Source organism: Hippocampus comes, unplaced genomic scaffold, assembly GCF_001891065.2.
Source record: "Hippocampus comes isolate QL1 unplaced genomic scaffold, H_comes_QL1_v1.1 scaffold89, whole genome shotgun sequence".
NCBI lineage: Eukaryota > Metazoa > Chordata > Actinopteri > Syngnathiformes > Syngnathidae > Hippocampus > Hippocampus comes.
The window spans coordinates 65,718-88,645 of NW_017806077.1; the positions used below are offsets into that span (position 1 = coordinate 65,718).

The window sequence follows — 22,928 nt, forward strand, 5'->3', positions numbered from 1 at the left end:
ATTCAGATCCAAAAATGGGGACAAATGAAACTTTGATCTGTATGACGCATTGGCCGGAGCTTGCTTTTTCCAAACTCGAGTGCCTCGTTGTCATGCAAAGTTGACTTTGCCGGAGCAATCTTAGTCTGGAGCACCGAGTGGGCGGGGGGAGCTCCTGCCAGGGTTCAATTGAATCTCGCCATTAGAAAAGCCACTTAGCACCGTGGGGGGTGTCACGTAAAGTTCAAGTGGATTCAAGCACCCGGTCGACAACCCCTCCGGGGGACGGATGGATGAATGCGTGCCTGCTTTCCACTTTGTTTCATGTCCGCACGTATGCGGCAGGAGAATTATTTCCTGTGACAATGCTAATCGGGCACCGACATCAAAAGCAATTTCACTTGAATGGAACTCTCACCGTACAATTCCTTCTAAACGGTCCTCCTGTCGTTTTTACCCGAGCAGCCTTTTGTCTTTTGGTGAAGCAGCATGTGGTTTTTTGGTGACTCAAGTAGGCTTTTTTTCCAAGTCAAGAATGATACGTTTGAGATCTCGATTGTTTGGTAGAAAGAGTGACCGCCTTTGTCTTGGCCATCATCTGGCGTGCGGCGTTCCGTCGTCTGCTCCGGAATCAACTCGACACTTTCTCCACAAGGAACAATAAGAATGGAACGGGAAGTTTTTTTCCTGAAGTTGTTTTTAGAATTAATGAACATTCCTCTCATAATTTGCAGCCTCGCCCGAGGTCTAAATGCGGATCATCCGCGTTCACGCTCAGGTAACTGGAGACGCTCTGCGGGGTTTACCTTTCACTTAATGAGTCGTCGCTCTTTGAAGCTCCCCGCCGCCGTTGCCGGCGATAAGCCGCGCCGAGCTCCCTCCGGCTGCCAGCCTCAGTCTGCTACATGATCTGATTACTCCTGGTGTTGGCGGGCGGATGCAGGCGGCCCAAAGCGTCTTTGTTTGCTTTCTCTGCGGGGGGAAGCAATCTGGCACCTGTCACAACTCTTGATGCGGGGTTCATTGTCCTGCCAAGCTTGCGGCGACAGACGCCAGCGCCGCTCTTTTTCGTCCTGTCGCGGGCGCATCCGCCGGGCAGATGGTACGACTTACACGTGGAAATGCCAAGGATTTACCTTGAACGTCTCCGTTACCTCTTAGAAGGAAAAAAGTTCTCATAAATGGCCCTATCAATGGCGCTTGCGTCAAATACGTGTTGAACTGCGTCGTAAGTGTGCTGAGTAAAAATCTAAGGGTGTTCTCTACCTCGCTTTCAATGATGAGCGGCAATAATGCCGAAGGAGATTACCACTTGTGCTTTGGAGGGGAGTCTCTACACATAGAAGCAACTCACTCTCCAGGGTATGGTTATTTTATCTTATTTTTTAAATAGTATCCACAATTTCTTCATCTTGTACTGCTTTGTAAGTCGGACCTGTACAATGACTTTTGAATTAGTTCATTGTGTGCGGAATGCGCAGTTGTCCGTCACCAATTGATGCGAGCACAGTAGCAAAGTCACGATTAGTCAAAATCGTAAATCCTCTCTCCATCACGCACGCCCAGTCTGCGGTCCTTGTTATTTCACAGAGCATTTTAATACCTATTTTCTTTGACCTCTTGTTTATTTTGAATGTAATGACAGACCACGAGACTATTTGGTTTGAGATGGTGTCAATTTGAAAGCAAGTTTTTGTTGAAAATGTTTTTCCTCTGTAATCCTGCTTTTTACACCTCCACAAAATGATGGCTGTCTATTTTTATTTATTTTTTTCCATCTTTGGCCGTGGATATTGATGTATATTGTACAATAAGTTTGTTAGCTTGGAAAAAACTTATTTTTTTGACTGTAAAAACAGGGATCTGCCCACTGGTCACACTGTACAATAATTTTGTGCTCTCTCTTAATGTACGTATTTAAATGTTTCAATTTGGATTTTTTTTCCCCTAATGTGTTTAAAAACCTTTAAAAAAGAATGATGTCCCATAAGTGTGATAAAAACATGCCTCGTCGTATTTAAATGGGGAATTCCGATATTGTGCATTTCATTTTATTTGGATGGCTGCTCCTGTGATGGAGGGCAGCCTACTGTAGTTGTTTAGAGAAAAAAAAAAAAACAACCTTCTAGGCCATAAATATGAGGCGATCAGTTGGAAAAACCGTAAGCATGGCCCTAAGTGCCTTCTTGTGCCACGTTTCCTTACGCCAGCGTGCGAACTCTTTCATTGCGCGCTGTTTGGAACCTGGAAAGAAGCGCGGCGGCGTGCTTGGACAGAGCACGCAATCCTATCTGTGACAGTTATCGCCCATGTCTGGCAAAATGATGATCTCTCTATTTGCTCTCGTGCTCGGCTTCCCTCAGAGAACCCAATCTTCACACAGCCGCTGTCGTACTTTATTCAACGCTCTCTCCTCCTCCCACGGCGGCCCCCCCTTATCCCCTCCCCTTCACTCAACCCCACTCGTCGCGCACACATCGCCACCGTTGAAGTAGCCTCTCCTAGGTGCTCGGTGCCATTGTCATGGAAACAACAACTCTGCCCATGGCCGTCGCCATTCATTTCATTGCGTTTATTGCCTCGTCTTTCGCCGTGGCCTCCTCCGATTTGTCGTCGCCGGTGATGCATTACGTGCCTCTCGTCAATGAGAAAGAAACACGTGGGCTTTGTTCCTTGTGGCACCGCGTTGGAGAGCAGACGACGCCCAGCCGTTTGGGCCGGTAGAACCGTTTCAGATAGATTGGTTTGGTGACCTGAAATCTTTGTGTGAGCTAAATGTGCAAAGAACACAGAAATCAGGAAGGGGCCAAATACTTTTTCACGGCACTGTATGTTCCGTACCGGTAATGTAAATTTTGGTGCTTGCAGATGTAAACCCCCCCTCCAACATGATTCCAGGAAGCAAGAGAGTCCTACTTAAAGCGCTCCAATTACAGTGTGCCCTTTTAAAAAACATTTCCTTCATTTCTCCTGTAATCAGCGGCATTCTTACGCAGCAGACGCTGTTGTCGGGCAGCCAAGAGAAGATTACAGCATGCGTCGCGTCCTGATGTGCGCTTCCGTCCTTTTTATTTGTATTTTTTTGCAGCCCCCATCTTCTACTTTGGCGACAGCGACTACCACGTGGATGAGAGCGACGGCTTTGTGGAGGTGCGGGTGTGGAGGACAGGAAGCGACCTGTCCAAAGCCGGGACCGTCACTGTGCGCTCCCGAAAGACGGATCCGGTCTCGGCGGAGGGTACGTGTCCGGGCAAGGTTTTAGCTTTAGGTGCTTCACTAAGTGAAATGTCAACAATAGGCTCCGGTTGTCACCCTTTGTGGCCGAAAGGTGCTTTCAAGGCTGCAAATGCGGGGTGACTGACCTGTGGAATGTCAACAAAGCCCAAGGCTCCGTGTTAGGCCCTTCTCTTTTTCGGAAATGCACCCTTTTGTGTGATTGAGAACGAACGAAGCTTTCGGAATTTCTTCCGATTGTTGATTTGCACTTCAACTTTGAGTTGCTGTCTCCTCCAGCGTTTCTCACAGCCGCTATTATCTCATCCCTTCAGGCTCTTATTCCTCCCCCGCCGCCGCCGCCGCCGCCTTCTCTCGCTCAGACTCCCTCGACTGCATCTTAACCTCGCGAGTAACTAACCATCTAATCGTATGCAAACGCTCGCTCGCTCACTTTTGGGTCGGTCGTAAGTACATGAGGAAAGCCCGTGGGCGGAGGCCGGCCTCATCTGAACCGGCTCTTCAAAGCGAGCGTGGAAACGAGGATATTCGCATGCAGGTCAAAGCACCAGGTGGCGCTAGGACTCCAGGCTATTTTTAGACCCATGATATAAAAGAAACCCTTTTGATTCCAAACAAAATTTCCCATTGACAGTTTTTCCCATTTGGAAACTTTTTTCAAACAATTATTTTATTCAGTTATTCAACTCATCATAAAAGCTGCCCAAATTGACTTTCGTGGCAATGCTTTGAAGCGCGCTAGCATGGTCACGTTAAGAGAGCAGAATGCAAAACGGCGTTCTTCATGTGTGTAAACGGGAACAGATTTTATGACATTTGAAATCAAACACTTCACAGTAAATTCTCCAATAAATTGAATGTGTATCAAATCAAGAGCATCAAGCATGCAAAAAAAATGAAAAGTCAATTAACAGCTTTAATATTTTCTCTTTAGGTTCTCTTCTGAACACTGTGAATGAATGTGCTCTTTGTTATTTTTTTTTAGGGGGGGGCGGGTTTTATCTGAAGAGGGAGAGAAGCAGTGTTAAAGTGTGCAAGCCACTTGACCAGCAAAGCTTTAACGAACAAGTAGAGGACAAATAATGATGTCGTTTGCGTCCACACATCCTTTCATCTTGCCCTCCGCTTGACATTCATGAATGAATTAGCACTGCGGGACGCTCTCATTTGCCATAAATGTCGCGTATAATCCAGTTTGCTAATGGTCTATCTTGGTTCATCGTTTACACCCCGGAATTTTTTGCGAAATGCGTTGCTTGGAAATAGCCGCCCTTCGATGCCACAAAAGAAAATGCGTTTGGAAAAGTTTAAATGTTTGTGCAGGCTAAAATGGAAAATTCAAACGGATTCATATCGGGCATTGACCCCTCCCGTATAGCAGCCGGGTTTGGAATGTAATTTGTGATGATGAAAGTGGGGGTTTATTTTGCCGTACATCCCCTGAGCGCCCTGTCTTGTCAATCATGCCTCACTCGCGCGCATTTTTGTCGGCGGACAGCTGGAGCGGATTACGTAGGGATCAGCCGGAATCTGGACTTTGCGCCGGGCGTCGCCATGCAGACGTTGCGCGTGACCATCCTGGACGACCTGGGCCAGCCGTCGCTGGAGGGCCCCGAGCGGTTTGAGCTGGTGCTGCAGATGCCCGTGAACGGCCTACTCGGGGAGCCCGCCAAGGCCGCCGTCCTCATCAACGACTCCGTGTCAGACCGTGAGAGAGGATCGTTAAATACGGATCAATTGTTGATTGTGATTTATTCATGCGCTTTTGATTTGTTTTTGTTTTGTTTTGGTCGCAGTGCCGAAGGTGCAGTTCCGCGACGCCGTCTACGCGGGCGACGAGAAGTCGGGGCGGATTTCGGCAACGGTGTACCGGAGCGGCGACATCGGCCACAAGTCCACCGTGCGATGCTACAGCAGGCAAGGGACGGCCCAGGTCATGATGGACTTCGTCGAGAGGCCCAACACAGACGCTTCCGTCGTCACCTTCCTACCAGGTGGCCTACGACAAAATGCCACATGCACTCCTAACATTAGGAACAGCTACGAAAATGAAGCTACTTATGCTCAGGTTTAATTGGCGCTGTCAGCGATGTATTCATTTGTGGAACAATATGTTCGTGAGTGCAGTGACAAAACTATTAGGATTATTGTTATTATGAGTCTATTCTGTCCTATCGTCATTTTGGTTGCAACATTTTCGTCATGGGCAAAGTTAATTTCGAGAAATGTGAAATCCTACTTTTTAAAAATTCAGTATTTAAACTCAGATGAATGCACTGCCTCGTATATTCCAATCCTCCTTGAACTTTTTTCCCCCAAATTTCTAATTATTGTTCCAATGATATTTTCAATGGCCGTTTGTGACTACATTTCATAACTTATTATCTTGAACCTTTATTTATTTACCGTCTGGAATAATGACGTGATTCTGCTGCCTCCTTTCGTGTCGCGTGGCCTTTCCTTTAATTGGGTGAAGCCAATTGGAGTCCTTTTCATGACAGCATGTGGCTTTGCCCATGTTTTTCTGTTTTGTTTCCAAATTACTTTGTACCTTATATTCTTTTGTTCGATTTTAATTTATGTGCAGCGCTTTGTTTCAGCTGCCATTGTTTGGAAAAATAAGAAGCTCATGTTACCAGTTTCCTGCCCTATACAGTAAATGACCGCATGTTCAATCTCAGATCCTACATTGGATCTTGTCAGACGATGCGGTTACTCTTTAAAAAAAAAAAAAAAAAAAAAAGCTTTCCAAGAATGTACAAATAATCTGTGGATTTCCTCAGGGGAGGTGGAGCAGCCTTGCGTCCTGGAGTTGGTTGACGACACGGAGCACGAAGACGAGGAGGAGCTGCGCCTCGTGCTCGGAAGCCCAAAAAGCGATTCTCCCTTCGGCGCGTCCATCGGACGGCGCAACGAAACACTCATCAGAATCAAAGACGATGCCGACAGTAAGTATGACCGTCTTCTTTCTTCAACCAACGTGAAAATGCATCGCCCGCCCGGCCGATTTGTACTCCGACGTCGGGCTTATTTCCTTCCTCAGAGCCCGTCATCAAATTTGGCGAGACCAAGTTCAGTGTGAACGAACCCAAGGAACGAGGCCAAGTGTCGGCGGTGAGAATTCCCGTGCTGCGCGTGGGCGACTCCTCCAAGGCGTCCGTCGTCCGAGTCCACACCAAAGACGGATCCGCCACCTCGGGGGAGGACTACCATCCCGTTTCAGAGGGTGAGCGAGGGCGGGACTGAGCCGAACCGACGGCGAGATCCTTGACGGAGGCGCTTTCTTCTCTCCACAGAGCTCGCGTTCCGAGAAGGGGACACGCTGCGCTACGTGGAGGTGGAGGTTTTATACGACGGCGTCAGAGAGATGAGGGAGGCCTTCACCGTGCACCTGAAACCAGATGAGAACATGGTGGCGGAGACGCAGGTACGCAAGATTTTTTTGCCTTGATCAAATTACTCACCGATGCCGTCTGTGCTTTCATTCGCGTACGTCGTGGAATGAATGGGAGTCTCCCGAAAATGTTTGTTGGCGTATCTTGTCATTCGCCATGCCGACTTTTGAGCCGTTTGTCACATTGAATAGAAAACCATATGAGTAATGGGAAATACATTTATGATTCCACCTGTTCTGTCACCAGCAACGTTGAATCTGTTTGATGATCGAATTTTTACTTGACCAGCAACAAAACAAAAGAAGGTTCAGGATGTTGAATAGAATTCAATTCGCTTCGTCATTTAAAAAGAAATAAATAAATAACGGAGGTTGTCTTGACTAAAATAAAACAGCCGAATGTATTTCAGCCTAATGCTATATTAAGATGTTTTTTTTTTTTCCTCAATGTTCAATATTGACGGGTCAGTGACGCGCGCTTTGAGTTGAATAAGGAATTAACGAGGTAATCGAAAACAATAACTGCATTTCCCAGATCATTGTTTTCAAAAAAAGAAAGAAACAAAAGGCGCAATTAATTTCAAGGAGTCAAGTTTATGAATCCACAACGTAATTTGCAATTTAAGAAGACAGAACTTTCAAAGTCATATTTTTGCAGGAAAAAAAAAAAAACAATCTAAGAAAATGTCTCGCCAACTCTTCGCCGTAACTGGAGATTTGATTAAACAGCGCAAGGATCGGGGTGAGCCCCAATTCCGAGACATCGTAGTGAGAGTGAGCTGAATGAGAGCAGCGGCGTGTTTGGTTGGTGCACATGAATAATACATCCAGTACATGTGCACGAATGAGAGCCAAACTATACATGAACAGATACTTTGTATGCAGAAGTGAATGCGAACAGCTGGAAAGATTCGAGTCAGCGGCACGGCGTTTAGCAATTAACTTTTCGCTTAGCCTTTGCTTTTCCCTCCCCAGCTGACCAAAGCCATCATCTACATCGAGGAGAGCAACAGCATGGCAGATGTTACCTTCCCCTCGGTGCCCAGGGTGCTCTCTTTGCTTCACTACGACGACTTCGACAAGCACGGAGATTTTCTCCCTGCGGCCGGCTACCCCGTCGTTTGCGTCACCGTACGTCTCCCATCCGTTCTCATCCAAGCGATTCCCTTTCATCGTTCGTTGCGAAATCATCGGCGCCAGGTTACTTCTGGCTGGCAGGAAAGCGATCCAACTGAAACCGTGACGAAAATTTTATCCTGTTTGCGGTTGCGCGGACAAATCAACGTTTTTTTACTCCCTCTTTACGAGTACCGGTCAAGAGGCGAGCAGCGGCATTCTGGACCAACTGGAGACGCTTCATGGAGGATTGGCTGGCAGTAAAGTGCATTGCAGTAATCCAGCCGAGATGTGATGAAGGCATGAATGACTTGTTTCAAAGTGCTCTGAAGAAAGGAGAGGCTTTAACAGCTGCCGCATTTTTCACACGTATCAAAAAAAAAAAAAAAAGAGTAAAATATTGCGGCTAACCTGTTAGCTAACATTAGCATCATAGCACGCAATGGTGGAGTTAGCTCTTTGGGGCTACTCATGGGGTGGTCAAGGCTATCTCAGGGGGTCCGCAAAACAAGAACTTGGAAACAACTTATCAGCAATCAACGTTCATTTTCATATTAAATAAAATTCCCGCACACACACACGCAATGAGAATGAGAGCAGCGGGCAGGCTCGCAACAGAAATGCAGGCAGAATTGAGACTCGAATTTCCAAGTGGCTGGATGCACCAAACTCCATGACGAGTTGATGAGCCGGCGGCATGGTGGAGTCTGAACCCGCTTTCAGAACTGAAAGCGGCTGCGAACTGGGCGGATGATATGCAACTGCTGGCTGACTCCAACGCGACTGCGTCCAAATCTACAATGAAATGCAAACACACACAGGAGAAGGGCTGGAAATTGTGGCTGGCATTCAGGATGCCACCGCTCAGAATTGTGTCCATAAAACGTTGTTTGTTCAAATCATATTGGGGATTGCGCAGTCTCTACGTGCCGGAGACTTCATCGTGAAAAAGTCTCGACGAGCCCGCGAGCGACGCGAGTTTGAAATTTTATTTCCCCTCCTTGCCGCAGGCGTGTAACCTCAAATACCCGGACTACGACAAAACGGGCTCCATCTGCGCGAGCGAGAACATCAACAACACTCTGACGCGCTACCGCTGGCTCGTCAGCGCCCCCAAGGGCCCGGACGGCGTCACCGGCCCGATGCGCGAGGTGGACTTCGACACCTTCTTCACCTCGTCCAAGCTCATCACGCTGGACGCCATCTACTTCCAAGCGGGCTCCAGGGTGCAATGCGCCGCCAGGGCCGTCAACTCGGACGGCGACGAGGGGCTGGAGCTCAGCAGCCCCGTGGTGACCATCAGCACGGACGAGGGTGAGTGTGTGATATCGGCCGTTTTGGTTAGCGTCCGTGCATTATTGATGTCGTAAAAACATAAAAACGGTGCGTTGGATGAACCCGGTTTTGTTTCGGCACGCGGTTGCACAGATCGAAGCCATTTGGATGCGGATATAAAATGGATCCGGATCCAGATGATTTTATTTCCATCAACCACTTGACAAAATAAAATCGGTGTTGCTTTGTTCTTGAGAATAATGAATGTGACATGTTCAGTAGCATAAAGTGGAAGAAACAATTTTCGCTTCTAAAATGTAATTGTCTTTATTCGTCAGTATTTTGAAGGGAAATTAATTTAGTTGTAAATACAGTAGTTCATTCGTATCTTTGTAGACCCAGAAAAACAGAATGTGAATCAATTATGAGTAGTGGCACCAATTTTTTTTTTACCTCCTCCTTTGTCACTCTGCCAACCACCAACCTCTCTTTTTTTTTTTTTTTTTTCTTCTACTGGTCTTGTGGGCTGTGTCCAGCGGGTGGCGCCAATTTTTTTTTTTTATACCTCCTCCTTTGTCACTCTGCCAACCACCGACCTGTCTTTTCTTTTTTTTCTTCTTCTTTTTCTTCTACTGGTCTTGTGGGCTGTGTCCAGCATCATTTTTAGTAGAGGCCACGGGCCACTGAAAAATTGATGGCGGGCCGCAAATGGCCCCCTGGGCCATAGTTTAAGTCTTTGGTGATATTACAGTGTAATAATAAATTGTTCATGGCTTCATGAACAAATACCCCCCCCCCCCAAATATTGGTCTTGCCTATCGTAGACAAAACCCATTTTTCTCCCTTCTTACCAACCGATTCTGGATGGTTTGGTTGGTCCGTTCATGAATGAAAAAAACATAAATAATTTGAAGAATTCAAAAAGCAAAATGAGTCCGCGCTGCTCTGGTGTTCTGGCGGCCAACACCATATTTACGACAGCAACATTTACCAGTTCATATTTTGCGGCGGATACATCAGATCGTATTCCTTTTGTTTCTTATGTGTGTTAAAGCACATATCGTATCGATCCCTATCTGAATTTCAAAGTCTACCCTGCATCTCCTCCCCAGCCTGAGGCAGCAGTTTGAAATTAAAATCCCACTGAACATGTTCAACACGCCAAAACTCTTCTTTTAATCTTTTGTGCTTATGAAGGATTTAATCACATTTGATATCAACCCCAAAAAAACCCTCAAAAACGTGGCTCTGGGCGGTCTCGGTTTACCTTCTTTTCGGTATTTCATTGCTGTTTACTTTCCGCCGGTCACGGGTGATTCAGCGCTTGCTCTTGTTTGTTATGCTAATGCCACCATGCCGTGAGCAGCTGCCGTCGCAGCTCTGGCAGCTGAAAATCATTTCCGCGCAGTGGTATCATTTTTTTTATTTTTTTTTTGTGAGCTAACTAAACGTTTGATGTTTGTTTACGGCCGGGCGGCAGGCATGTGCCAGCCTCGCGTAGTGGGCACGGTGGGAGCCGAGCCCTTCTCTGCCAAGCTGCGCTACACTGGAGCCGAGGACCCCGACCATCCCAACCTCATCAAATTGACTGTCAACATGCCTCACATTGATGGTAAGGCCACAAAAGTGACACTATTATGTTTTTTTTTTCCCGTTGTCTAATGGCTTTGGTTCCGTCTACAAGTGATTTCAAAAGTCCATTTTACAGGTATGCTACCCGTGGTGTCCACCCGCGCCTTGTCCAACTTCGAGCTCACCCTCAGCCCGGACGGCACCCGCGTGGGCAACCACCGCTGCTCCAACCTGCTGGACTACTCGGAAGTCCAGACGCGCCACGGCTTCCTCAGCAACGCCACCAAGAACCCGCAGGTGATCGGCGAGACGGCGCCCTACCAGTACAGCGCCGCCCTGAGGGGCGCCAGCACGCTGCGCTTCTACCGCAACCTCAACCTGGAAGCGTGCTTATGGGAGTTCACCACCTACTACGACATGTCCGAGCTGCTCAGCGACTGCGGCGGAACCATCGGCACTGATGGGCAGGTAAACAGTCGCTTCAATATTCAATACCATCAAAGTGGAGTTCCTTCCGCTCCCACTAGAGGGAGCTGCATTGACAACTCAAGTTTGATACATGTGGCTTATGAGTGCTTTGATAGTTACCCAGGATCGGTCGAGACATTTTTTTTTCCTTTTTTTTTTTAAAAATGATAACGCCGCCTTGCACAATTTGGAATATCTCGTAGAACTGCAATAAATCCTGAGCATGCTCGCTCACGTCTTATGCCCCTCGCCATTTGTTCATGATAACATTATCTTTGAATAGAAATAGAAATAAAGATATCGGCAAAAAAAAACTGTCGACAAAGTCCAAGGCGTGCGTGGTCCCGTTCAGGCGCATGAGCTCCGTCATATGTCGAATGCAACCCGCTCTTCTCGCCACCTTGCGCAATAGAAATAAACACAAGTAGAAATAAAGCAAAGTCAAATGGCCTCGTGCGAGTACACCCGAGATCATTTGCACGTCTATCAAAAAGGGCTTGCTGGCGTGAGTCTTCATTTTAAGACTTGAAAGTAAACAGCCTGCGCAGGACAATATCTCGTTTCTCTTCTGCAGCGATGACAAAACCCAAAGCCCACACGGGGCGTCCATCATCCACCGCCAGGAGCACTCTTTTGTCTTGTCCATATTAGCAAGTTTGTGAGCTCTCATAATGTATAAATTTGTATTTTGTATTTAAAAAAACAAAACAAAAAAAAAAAAAACACCTCCTTTTTCATGAGCCTGATGCGCGCAGTCTGCGGCAGCTGTGACGTGCTGTAGCGCACCTCCCCCGCCACCTGGACGCCTCGCCGCCTAGCCGCCTCGCTCCCGACAAAGATGAGAAGATTTAAAGAGGGATTTCAAGTTCCGCAGTTAATTTCAGTGCGCCTTTAATGGCAAGTGATCTGCTTCCAGCCACGTCCGGTCCAGCTGATCTCCGCGCGCAGCGCCAACGGCCCGTATCGACGTAGCGCTTATGACTCATTACACAATTGATGCTGATAATATTCGAGGATTATCTGTCCAGTCGCGACCTCTGAGATCTTGATGGCGATGTGTGTGATCAGCTCAAAGTGAAAATCATGCATGCCTCACAAATGACTTGCCGGTGATCAACATTAGGTGCAGGTGTGTAGTTTTGGGTGGGTCGAAGTTAGGGTTGGTTTCACACGCCGGTGTCAAACTGAAGGCCCGGGGGCCAGATATGGCCTCCCACGTCATTTTATGTGGCCCGTAAAAGTCAATCATGTGCAGTGACTTCATGTTTCTTGCTCATTAAAAAAAACAAAAAGAACAATCGTTCATTTAAAATAAATAGAATCATATTTCAACAGACAGTTTTTACGGGCCTCTGTTTACAAAATGAGTCATTCATCAATTTGTTGTACTTTATATGTAATATGAGGCGATCATACATTTTTCCGATTTCACCGTCATGACGACCAACCAAAGAAAACCGTAATTATGATGAGGCCAATGACAAAATTGAGTTTGACATTCCTAATTTAGGGTCGGGCATTAGTGCTAGCCAGGTGTCGGGTAGGGCAGAGTTGGCCTTCCAACCTGGATTCACTTCTAAGATGCACGTTTTCTTTTCCTCCAGGTTCAATGTCATTCAAAAGACGACGTGAATAGTTTTAACTTGCGTGGTAAATATCACACAATGTCACCCGACGGGATTAATGGTTGCTCTCGACCACCGTGCGGTTCCAGTTACCTTTTGTAAATTTCTGAATTTCTGAAACTGCTCTTGTACTTAATCGCGTTATAGGAGCATATAATCTCGTAATGGAACCCCGCGACCGCTGATATTGCCTTTGATCAATACCGCCTATACAGGACACGACCGCATCCAATGTTCATAATCCATTTTCTGCTGAGATAACAAGCGCACGACGACTTTACGTTTGCCGGCAGGCGGTCGCGTGCTTGTTTAGAAGCCTTTATCAGTGTCATAAATAAGACGTGCCACCGCGCTGCTTTAATTATTCATCCTGTGAGTAGAGCAGCTGAGGTTGCCCTTGGTCTTTGTCCACCTTCATTAAAGAAATCTCTCTGGTGGACTACGATGTGCCGGAGTGCAGAGGTGGGAGTAAGACTGAAAAAAAAAAAAGATGGGTGGCAGAAGACCAGCAAACAAAACCCTTCGGTGTTCCTTGACCAAGGCAGAGCGGTTGAGAAGACGCCACAAACGTCTTCAACCGTGATCTTAGCCTTCTTTCCTCCCACCGTCATTTCAATATGTAAAGCGTCAGTGGAAAACAAGATGTTACATTCAGCAAATTGCTCGGAAGGGAGCCTGAGGGCCGGCCTCGATTTATATTTGAACAGGTGAGTCGATTCCAAAATTAGACGTGGCGGAAATTCAGACTTAATTAACGTGATCGTTGAGGGACTGACTAATGAATTGACTTTTCTGTTGCTGAACGGATGGCACAGGCGTGCGCTTTTCACGCCGAAATAGAAGGTGTACCGTCGCGCCCACGTTAGCGAGCAAGCTCATGTCTTTCACAAACCTATGATGCCGGGTTTGATTCCCACCCTGTCCCTTTAACGGGGGAAGTGTTGCGATCCACTTGATTGACTCCGTCCTCCTGACCATGAACTTAATTTGGTTTTCTTTTTTAGGAAGTACAAAAAGAATGGGGGGTATATTTGGTGGCACAAACGCTAACGCAACATTTTTTTTCCACGTCATTTTCAGTACAGGTTGCTCATAGCCACATGTGTTCTGCCATTTGGATGCTCTTTCAGCTACATAGAGCAAGTCCAACTCATGGCACGTCTTGTTGTTTTGACAAGGCAGAATGAAGTGGAAAAAGAAGCACCGGCCGGACTTTGAATTTGCAAGTGCTTCCCTGAGAAGCCGCACGAGCTAATGGAGGGACGACCCGCCCCGAGTGTCATGTCACTGCTTAGCGGGGCCGCTGGAATCCATTAAGGCCCAGCAGGTCGTGTCAGGGGGGGATGAATATGAACACACGATGCTCGCCCGGAGGCTCGCCTGAGCACGTTCACCCGAGCGGCGCAAGCAGGCAGGCAGGCAGGCACACGCGCGGCAGGTCAGAGAGGCGCGGATAGCTCGTTTTTCGAGCCTCGCGTGTCGGAGCAAGTCGGGCGAAATTTGTGCGTTTTGAACTTTTAACACCCGTCTGTCCGTTTCCCAACGTAAAACTCAATCGCGTCGCAGTTGCGGAGAACGTTTGCACTCACGCGCAAAAAACATATTTTGAACGCACTTTGAAGGCAGCATGCATTGGAAAAAAGATCCAAGGTCCACCGGAAAAAAAACGCAATTACCGTATCAAATACAGCACACAACACAATATATTGCCAGAATAAGATGAGAAATACCAGCCGGCTGTTGTCATGCCTTTGCATAATGACGCCAAGGTCTGAAAACCAAAACTCAAACAATGGAATGCAATCATACAAAAGCAACGTGAAGAATAGAGAAATGGTGCAAATAAAAATGAGAGACAAAAAAAGGAATTGAGCCCTCTGATGTTGAAACCTTTCTCGACCCCGTGGGGGCCTTGGGAATGAAGCCCCCCCCCCAAAAAAAAAAAAAACAAAAACAAAACGATAGCCAGTTGTGTTTTTTTGATATGGACCATTCTGAGATGAATACGAGTACTCCCCCTAGTGGCTGTGAGCAGCATAGTAGCCATGACAACAAAGCGGGTGGGAAAAACACCACTGAATGCTTCAGGCCGGGGGGGTCACCGCCCTTTTAGAAACTGAGAGCTACCTTTTGGCTACTGATTGAAGTGAAGGCCGACAAGTTTGCTGCACTGCTGTAATTTCCTTGAATTAAATGCCAATATAAATCATGATATTCATCTAAAGTGAACAATGGGCACAACAGCAGCCCTATCAAGGACAGCAACAGTCCCATTTGTACAAATCTCTGTAAGTGTTTACATTTTCAACACATGACTTGTTCAGTATCACTGTTGAGCCATCTCTTGGACATTTTGTTTTTTTTTTATTTTGTTGTTTTTTTTTTTTTTTTTCTTGGACGAGCAAGCAGAAATGAGCAATTCGGCCGGAGGCGGCGGTTTGGCAAATAGCGAACACTTCTTCTGAAAACAGGCTTCAAGCTGTTGATCGTCAAACTAAACATCAAACGAAAGCAATTCCATGTGGTGTATTTCTAATTTCTATTGATTTCTGTTTTTACCTTGAAGTAAAGACCTCTTTTTCACGGCAGGTATTGAACCTGGTCCAGTCCTACGTGACGCTGCGGGTGCCGCTCCACGTGTCCTACGTGTTCCACTCGCCCGTGGGGTCCGGCGGCTGGCAGCATTTTGACCTCCAGTCCGAGCTGAGGCTGACTTTTGTGTACGACACCGCCATCTTGTGGAGGGACGGCATCGGCAGTCCGCCGGAGGCCGAGCTCCAAGGTAAAGCGGCTGAAAACAAATGCTCCCCCTTTCCGTCGAGAGAAAGGACAGTTCCTCGTCTGACGGTTCCCGTCTTTTGCAGGCTCGCTCTACCCGACCAGCATGCGTATTAACGAGCAGGGACGCCTGGTGGTCAACTTCCGCACCGAAGCTCGCTTCCGAGGCCTGTTTGTCTCTCGGCATCCTGGTATGTTGAATTCGGTTCTTTCTCAACTGCAGCCTGCCCTGCAGGCAGCTTTTTAGTTGTTTTAGCTTCTTTTTCAACTCCATGTGAAGGTCGGTTTAGGATAAAATGCTCTTGCTTTGGTTCCTACTTTAGAGATGCGATTGGAATGCCGCTTAGTGTAGGGTAGAATCTATTCTATGGAATCCTGAAAAAAAAAATACTGTATATAATTTTTTAAAATATCAATCTACAAAATACAGTCAGTTGTCTCTTGCCATCGTGCCTTTACTTTTTACAGTATCACGGCATTGCAGATCTTTTATGGTACTTAATATTATTTTTATTATTATTATTATTTTAGAATCATTACACATAAACTTTGTGTGCAGCGATGGCTGTTTGAAAGTGCTCTATAAATGCAGTTGAGTTGAGTTGAGAATTTACACGTGGCCCTTTTTGCTTGTAAGTGTGCTGATTATTGCTGAAAGAAAAGCAACCATAACCCAGTGTCTCAGAAATGTGAATATAGAGAAAAAGTTCCATATTGGAAAAAGGACTGGGTTAAAAGGTCTACTAAGTCGGATAAATAACCCCAAAATCCCACCAAAGTCCACACAAAATGTTTGCAGCATGGAAATATTTTCAGCGTCAGACGTCGTCAAAATACTCGTGCCCGTTCACAGGGCATCAGCACCCTCTAGTGGTATTTGATTGCTACTGCAATTGTATAAACACCTCGTCGAACATTTTCTGCCAACGTTTTGGAAAATAATTCAAGAATTTTGCCCTCACTTTTTAATCTCACCAACATTGAGTTGTTTACGTGACAATTCTGGGTCCTGACACAACTCCGCGTTGAGCGGATCCGGCCCATTTCTGGCACCTTCTGAGAAAAGCTCGCCAAATGAGCATTGTGCCTTTTGGTTAGCCTCCGCCCTCACCTCCGTGGTCATGTGCGCCGACCACCCCGGCCTGACCTTCAACCTCAGCCTGGTGCGTAGCGAGCCCACCTACAACCAGCCCATCCAGCAGTGGACCTTCGTCTCCGACTTTGCCGTGAGCAAACATCGACGCTTTTCCGTTTGTTTGGGCCTCATTGCCGGCATCTCAAGGTGTGCCCGCGTCACGTTCAGGTACGTGATTACTCGGGCACGTACACGGTGAAGCTGCTGCCGTGCACGTCGCCACCAGGCCTGGAGTTCGCCTTCCCGCCCTCGTGCAACCCCAGAGAGCCCGTCAGCTTTGACCTGGACATCCGATTTCAGCAGGTATGATGCAAGGGAAATGTTGTGAATCTCACCAGTGGGATACACTGGCGACATTTTCACCGTGACCTCAAACCGACTTCCGGTGAAAAACAAACATTTGCAAACGTGAAGCAAAGTCTATTCGATGCTTCATAACACAACAAATATGAGGATATAGCTGCAGCAAACCCACAAAAAAAATTTAAATGATAAGGAATAATTTTCAGGTGTTATGGTTCATTTCAATAAAAACTAAAACGTTTTTTGAAGCATGAATGGTTTTCATAAAAAGCATTTAACAGCCCCTCCAAATTAAACGGTATCATGGAACCTTAGATTTGCTCATATGCAAGATGAGAACAGCCAAGTTCTAGTAACGATCAATTTAGGACTATTTGTGAAGCAGTCGTGCTTCAGTGTTTTTCGCACAAATTGCGTTTTCACATTTGTTTATTTACCCTTGAAAGGAATGCAACTGGTTATTGTCAGACATTTCCTCGCTGGAATCGGCGTACCCTTCAAAATGCGATGGCACAGATTAATGGCATTTCCATTCATTTCAGTGGGGAAAGACGATTTGAGAAGTATTTTGAGTGGTTTTGCTATGGTGTCAATTTTTTTCTCGAGTCGAATACCTCTTTTTTCCTTGGGCGTTTTTTCTTCATTTTTACATAAATAAAGTGTATTTGCGCAAGGTATGAAAAAGAATATGAACCGTGACACTTGTTTATCTTGGGTGCGGTCGTAGGTGAGCGATCCCGTGGCTGCGGAGTTCAGTCTGAACACAGAAATGATGCTGCTCTCCAAAAAGACCCTGTGGCTCTCGGACGGCTCCATGGGCTTTGGCCAGACCAGCGACACGGCTTTCGCGCAAGGTGCCGCCCTGCGGAGTAACTCATGGCGCTCGGGGCTTCGTGCTGATAATTGTCTGTGCAGGCGACACCATCTACGGACGCGTCATGGTGGACCCCGTGCAGAATCTGGGCGACTCCTTCATCTGCAACATTGAGAAAGTGTTCCTGTGCACGGGCGCGGACGGCTACGTGCCGAAGTACAACCCAAATGGCTTTGAGTTTGGCTGCCTGGCTGACGCGCCGTCGCTACTCTACAGATTCAAAATTATTGTAAGTCCACTTCGAAGGTGTCGGTGCGGCATTGTGGCCTCAAAACTAAAAGACAGTATTGCCCCAAGATTAGAGTGACTCCCCTTTGAATTGTTTCATGATATGAGACCAAATGAAAACAGGGAGCTATCATTGGAGTTATGTGGTCCCTCCTACGAGCTCCGGTTAGTGGGCTAGCAGCATTATTTTGGATCAACTGGAAACACGTGATGGAGGACTGGTTGGCTCCCACATAAACGTAATTACAGTCATCTTGTCTTGTCGCAAGGACAAAGCCCAGCCCGAGACCCAGGCCGGCTCTTTTGGAAACGTGGCCTTCAGCGCCCGCCTGGCCGTGGACGACCCGGCCGCGCTACCTCTGGTCAGGCAGCCTGGATCAGATGGATTCAGCATGGATTCCGCTGCCCTCTTCCAGGTCACCTAAAACACGCACGCTGGATTTCAAGTTGGAATATGAGCAGAAAAAAATTGGAACAATTTTGAGACTGAAGTTGGAGGATTACACAAAAAATTGTGGACACAAAATCAATCGTTAAACTAGGGTTCAAAGTAGGGTTTCAGACTAGGGTTAGCGTTTCCAATTAGGGTTTCTAACTACAGTTAGGATGCCAAAGTAGGGCTTCGAACTTGGGTTAGGTTTTCAAAGTAGGGGTTCTAGCTATGGTTAGGATTTTAAAGTAAGGTTTCTAACTAGGGTTAGGGTTTTGAAGTAGGGTTTTAAACTAGGGTTAGGGTTTCCAATTAGGGTTTCTAACTGGGGTTAGTGTTTCAAAGTAGGGTTTCAAACTACTGTTAGGGTTTAATTAGGGTTTCTAACTGGGGTTAGGATTTCAAAGTAAGGTTTCAAACTTGGGTTAGGGTTTCATAGTAGGGTTTCAAACTAGGATTAGGGTTTCCAATTAGGGTTTCCAACTTGGCTTAGGGTTTTAAAGTAGCGTTTGCAACTACAGTTAGGGTTTCAAACTAGGGTTAGGGTTTCCAATTAGGGCTTCTAACTGCAGTTAGGGTTTCTAACTAGAGTTTGGGTTTCCAATTAAGGTTTCTAACTAGGGTTGGGGTTTCAAAGTCAGGTTTTAAACTACGGATGCCCATGTGCACTTTGCGGTGGCAGGTGTCCGCCGGTCGAGAGTGGTTCATCCACACCATCTACACAGTGCGCTCCCGGGACAACGCCAACCGTGGCATCGGCAAGCGGAGCCTGGAGTACCACGCGCTCAGCCGGCACCGCCGGGCCGCCGACGTCGAGGAGATCGGCGCCGACAACAACCGCGGCACCAACATCCTCCACATCGCGCTGAACCGCAGAGCGCGCGACGCCGGCGCCGCCGACCTCGCCAGAGAGGTCCTCGTCCCCGACGGGGTGGTCCCGCGCGAGCTGGGCGACGCCGAGGACGGCGCCGACGAAGACGGGCCAGTGCTGATGGTGGGCGTGGCGGTCGGGATGCTGCTGGCCGTCCTGGTGGTGGTGCTGCTGGTGGCGCTGGTGCGGCACAAGCGTGATGCCAAGGATGCGCCCGCCCCGTTGGCAAGCGGCCAGCCAATGGTGACGCAAGCACTCGGTGACAGCTCTGAAGTCTGAATGAGCGCCTCGTGGTAGAAGATCCGGTTCCAACAAGGACTAGTAAGCGCATATTGTAAAGGAAACAAAACAATGGAGTGTGTGTGCGCGTGCGTGTGTGTGTGTGTGTGTGTGTGTGTGTGTGTGTGTGTGTGTGTGTGTGTGTGTGCGCGTCTGTGTGAGAAGCGCAAAACTTTACATGACAAAAAAAGGATAGAGTTGTCATTTAATGGGGAATTTTTTTTTATATATAAAATTTTCGTATTTTATTTTTAATTTTACAGAAATTAATAAATCCTGATTTTACAAGAATAAAATTGGAATTTTTAAAAGGAAAAAGGACAAGAATATAGTCTGATTATAATATGACCTTATTCCTTTTTTTTTGTCATATTCTGACTGCGTTATTTCAACTTTTTTTTTTTTTTTTGGAGAAAATGACACAATTCTACAAGAAAAATTAAATTGTCACTTGATGTACTGAATAAACTGGTGATTTAGTGAAATTAAAAAAAGAAAAAATACTGATAGTTTTGCAAGAACAAATTTTATGAGAAAGAAAAAGAACTTCAAAAATTGGCTTTTCGCTCTTTGCCGCCCTGTCCAATAAACCCCCCGCCCCATTGTGAAAATTACAACTTTATCTTTTTTTTCTTTTTTTTTTTTCTTATCAGTGTGTCTTTCACACTCCTGCATTATTTTGCAAGTGCCTCACATTTGAAGAACTAAAAACAAAACAACAAAAAAGAAAACTGCGCCTCAAGAGCTTTTTGCTTGTGTTCCGCAATCTACTTGAAGCGCGCTCACTGTCGGTCCCGTGGCGAGACGTCCCGTCCGATGTCTTTCAACGCTCTTTCGTCCTTTGCTGTTTTCTTCTGATACCACCCCATCTATGCCCCCCCCCCACCCAAAAAAAAAGACAACAAAAAAGTGTCAGTGGTTAGTGTCAGAGGTGCTTGCGGACGCCTCTCTTCCTTCCACTTGCGGCAACTGTTGCGTTCTTCTTGTTTGACCTGCTGCGTTTTCCGTCTGTTTTCCATCACACTTTGTGCACCTGTGCATGTCTTGCTGTGTGTGCTTCTTATTACACTTAAATGTCAAACTTCTGATTTACTGAAGGCAAAAGTGCATCGACTGTCTTTTACGTTATTTCGTTCAATCAAGACAATAGTCCATTAAAAATGTCTCGAATCGACCGTTGGCATCGAGGAGGTTAAGGTTAGATTTAAGGTAAGTTTTAGCGGTAAATGACAAAACAAGATTTATTTTCTTTTTTCTTTTTTTTTAAGTCAGAGCATGACCATCTATTCAGACCTTGTCCAAAAATGTTACTCAAACGAAACCAATAATAAATAAAATCTTGATGGCCTTAAATTAACTTTGCTTTTCCAGATCAGTCGGCGCATTGGGGCGGAGATTATTCCAGAAAAGCGGCCCTCTTTCTCAAGTGCAAAGGAATTCTTGTAGGCTAAAATGGGGACATTTTTAGGCAGATGCAAATGACCTGCTGTGTTTGTTTTTTTTTTTTTTTTTTTTTTTTTGGTAAAGTGTGTCAACGGGTTTGGGGTTTTCGTGTTTCAGATCAGGTGAGAGTTGATGCTAGTTGACGTTTTTGGGTTAGCGTAAGGTTAGGTTAAGGTCGGCTTTGGGATTTTTGCTGGATCAAGGCTCGGGTTCAAGGTCGGGTTTCAGTTCAGGTACGGTTGGGGTCCGGCAATTCTCAATTGGGCTGAATGAAGTTCGACACAATGGCAAATTTTTAGTAGCACGTTTGCCATCTTTTGTGTCCGTTGCTTCGCGTATTTCTTGCTTCACGCTACGAATCGTCCGAATTGCCTTCAAACTTGATTGAATCGTTCCCATAAATCATCTCTGGTAAGGGATGACCTCGTCTTGCCGTGTGCATGTCACTTTTCGTATGAAATGCTTTGGGGATTTTATGTTGAGGGAAAAGGACATCTATGCAATTTGTCATATTTTACATTTTGATGTGGGTTTTTTTTTTTTTTCCACTGCACAACCTGCTCGTTAATCCTCACCATCCACGCGTTGTATCGTGCTTGGTTTTTGTCCTCTAATGCTTTGGAGTGAACTCTCTTATGCACATGTATGTACAGTACGTATGTATATACATCGATATAGTACTTAGGAATATACCATTTGGATGTTTTGGGGAATGGTTGTTAAAAAAAACAAATGGGGGGGAAAAAAACGCATACAGTATGTGCTTGTAAGTATTTGTAACATAGACCACAAGCACAGCGCTGGTCTGCAAATAAATAATTTTTCAAGATTTTTTTGGGGGTGGGCGGTGTCTTTTCATTCTAGTATTTATATGTGATCATCTATCAATCAGACAGATCCGATTCCTGACGGGGCAATAGCGCCCTCTCGCCCCTGATGTAGCGCCGTCCCTGTCGCATGATATTTTCATTGATTTGCGATATCATTTAACAGCTGTCAGATGTCCAATTTGAAAAAGCCTCTTGCAAAAATGGGAAAATCTTAAACTTAAAAAAAGCTAACCGTGACAATAAGCACACAAAAAAAAAACGTGTTCATGTAACCATGTGCTTTTATTACCAGTGCATATTTCTAGAAACCAAACCAGGTATTGTCGTAGTGGCGTGTGTGTGAAAGACACAAATATATAAATATATCACAATGATGAAATGCTTCGTATTTAGGTCACAGCTGCAAAGAAGGAGCATTTAAAAAAACAGGATATTCGTTTGAATCAATTCAACGAGTGTTGGCACACAATCACCGGCAGGCGGAGCCAAAGCGAAGAGGAGGAGGAGGCGCAACAAAGATGGCGCGGGCACGAAAAGCAGAAAATCGTCGTTCATCGAATCTGCCGTCGCTAATTTACTTTTTTAAAAGTTCCTTCAGTATAAGAATGATCGTGGGTTGATCATTATTATCAATAAAAACTCCGACCAGCATGTGTCTCCTGAGATGAGCGCCTCAATTTTAAAAAACAAAAAAATATATACATGTGGCGGGTGGCGGGTGTCATTGACATAATTTAAATAAAAATTAACATTTAATTTAAATAATTTATGTATTTATTTGCCATTTCTTTGTTTTGTATGGAATTATCAAATAGATCACTAGATCAGTCTTTTGCCGACCATTTTTCACATGATCACAAATTTCAAATTTTTTCTTTTTAAAGGTGGTATGAACAGAGGAAAAAAAGAGCAATATATCAGAGGAAAAAAAGCACATCCATTTCAAAAAAAAAGTGTCGAAGCACAGCTGGTGTATAGCATCAAATAAATGATCTTTGCTTCCCTGTTGCTCCTCCTCGTTGTTTAAAGTCCCATAAAACCAAAGTGATGAGCAAAAACGATTTTTGTGCTGCTTGAATGGCAATAAATATTCT

General features: G+C 45.9%; 1 protein-coding gene across 2 annotated transcripts in view; it reads left to right on the forward strand.

Moving 5' to 3' along the window:
- LOC109530786 (FRAS1-related extracellular matrix protein 2-like) overlaps positions 1-19,689 on the forward strand; it is a 71,414-nt gene extending 51,725 nt beyond the window's left edge. For both annotated transcript variants that reach the window (XM_019894682.1, XM_019894683.1), the window contains 18 exons: positions 3,068-3,217; positions 4,712-4,921; positions 5,010-5,207; positions 5,997-6,161; positions 6,257-6,439; positions 6,510-6,640; positions 7,583-7,738; positions 8,734-9,037; positions 10,479-10,610; positions 10,707-11,038; positions 15,253-15,445; positions 15,528-15,632; positions 16,540-16,667; positions 16,745-16,879; positions 17,607-17,733; positions 17,795-17,982; positions 18,251-18,397; positions 19,094-19,689. In XM_019894682.1, coding sequence (XP_019750241.1) covers positions 3,068-3,217; positions 4,712-4,921; positions 5,010-5,207; positions 5,997-6,161; positions 6,257-6,439; positions 6,510-6,640; positions 7,583-7,738; positions 8,734-9,037; positions 10,479-10,610; positions 10,707-11,038; positions 15,253-15,445; positions 15,528-15,632; positions 16,540-16,667; positions 16,745-16,879; positions 17,607-17,733; positions 17,795-17,982; positions 18,251-18,397; positions 19,094-19,561 — 3,452 coding nt within the window. In that variant the 3' untranslated portion in view covers positions 19,562-19,689. The remainder of the gene's footprint in view (positions 1-3,067; positions 3,218-4,711; positions 4,922-5,009; positions 5,208-5,996; positions 6,162-6,256; positions 6,440-6,509; positions 6,641-7,582; positions 7,739-8,733; positions 9,038-10,478; positions 10,611-10,706; positions 11,039-15,252; positions 15,446-15,527; positions 15,633-16,539; positions 16,668-16,744; positions 16,880-17,606; positions 17,734-17,794; positions 17,983-18,250; positions 18,398-19,093) is intronic.
- Positions 19,690-22,928: the final 3,239 nt, after the last annotated feature.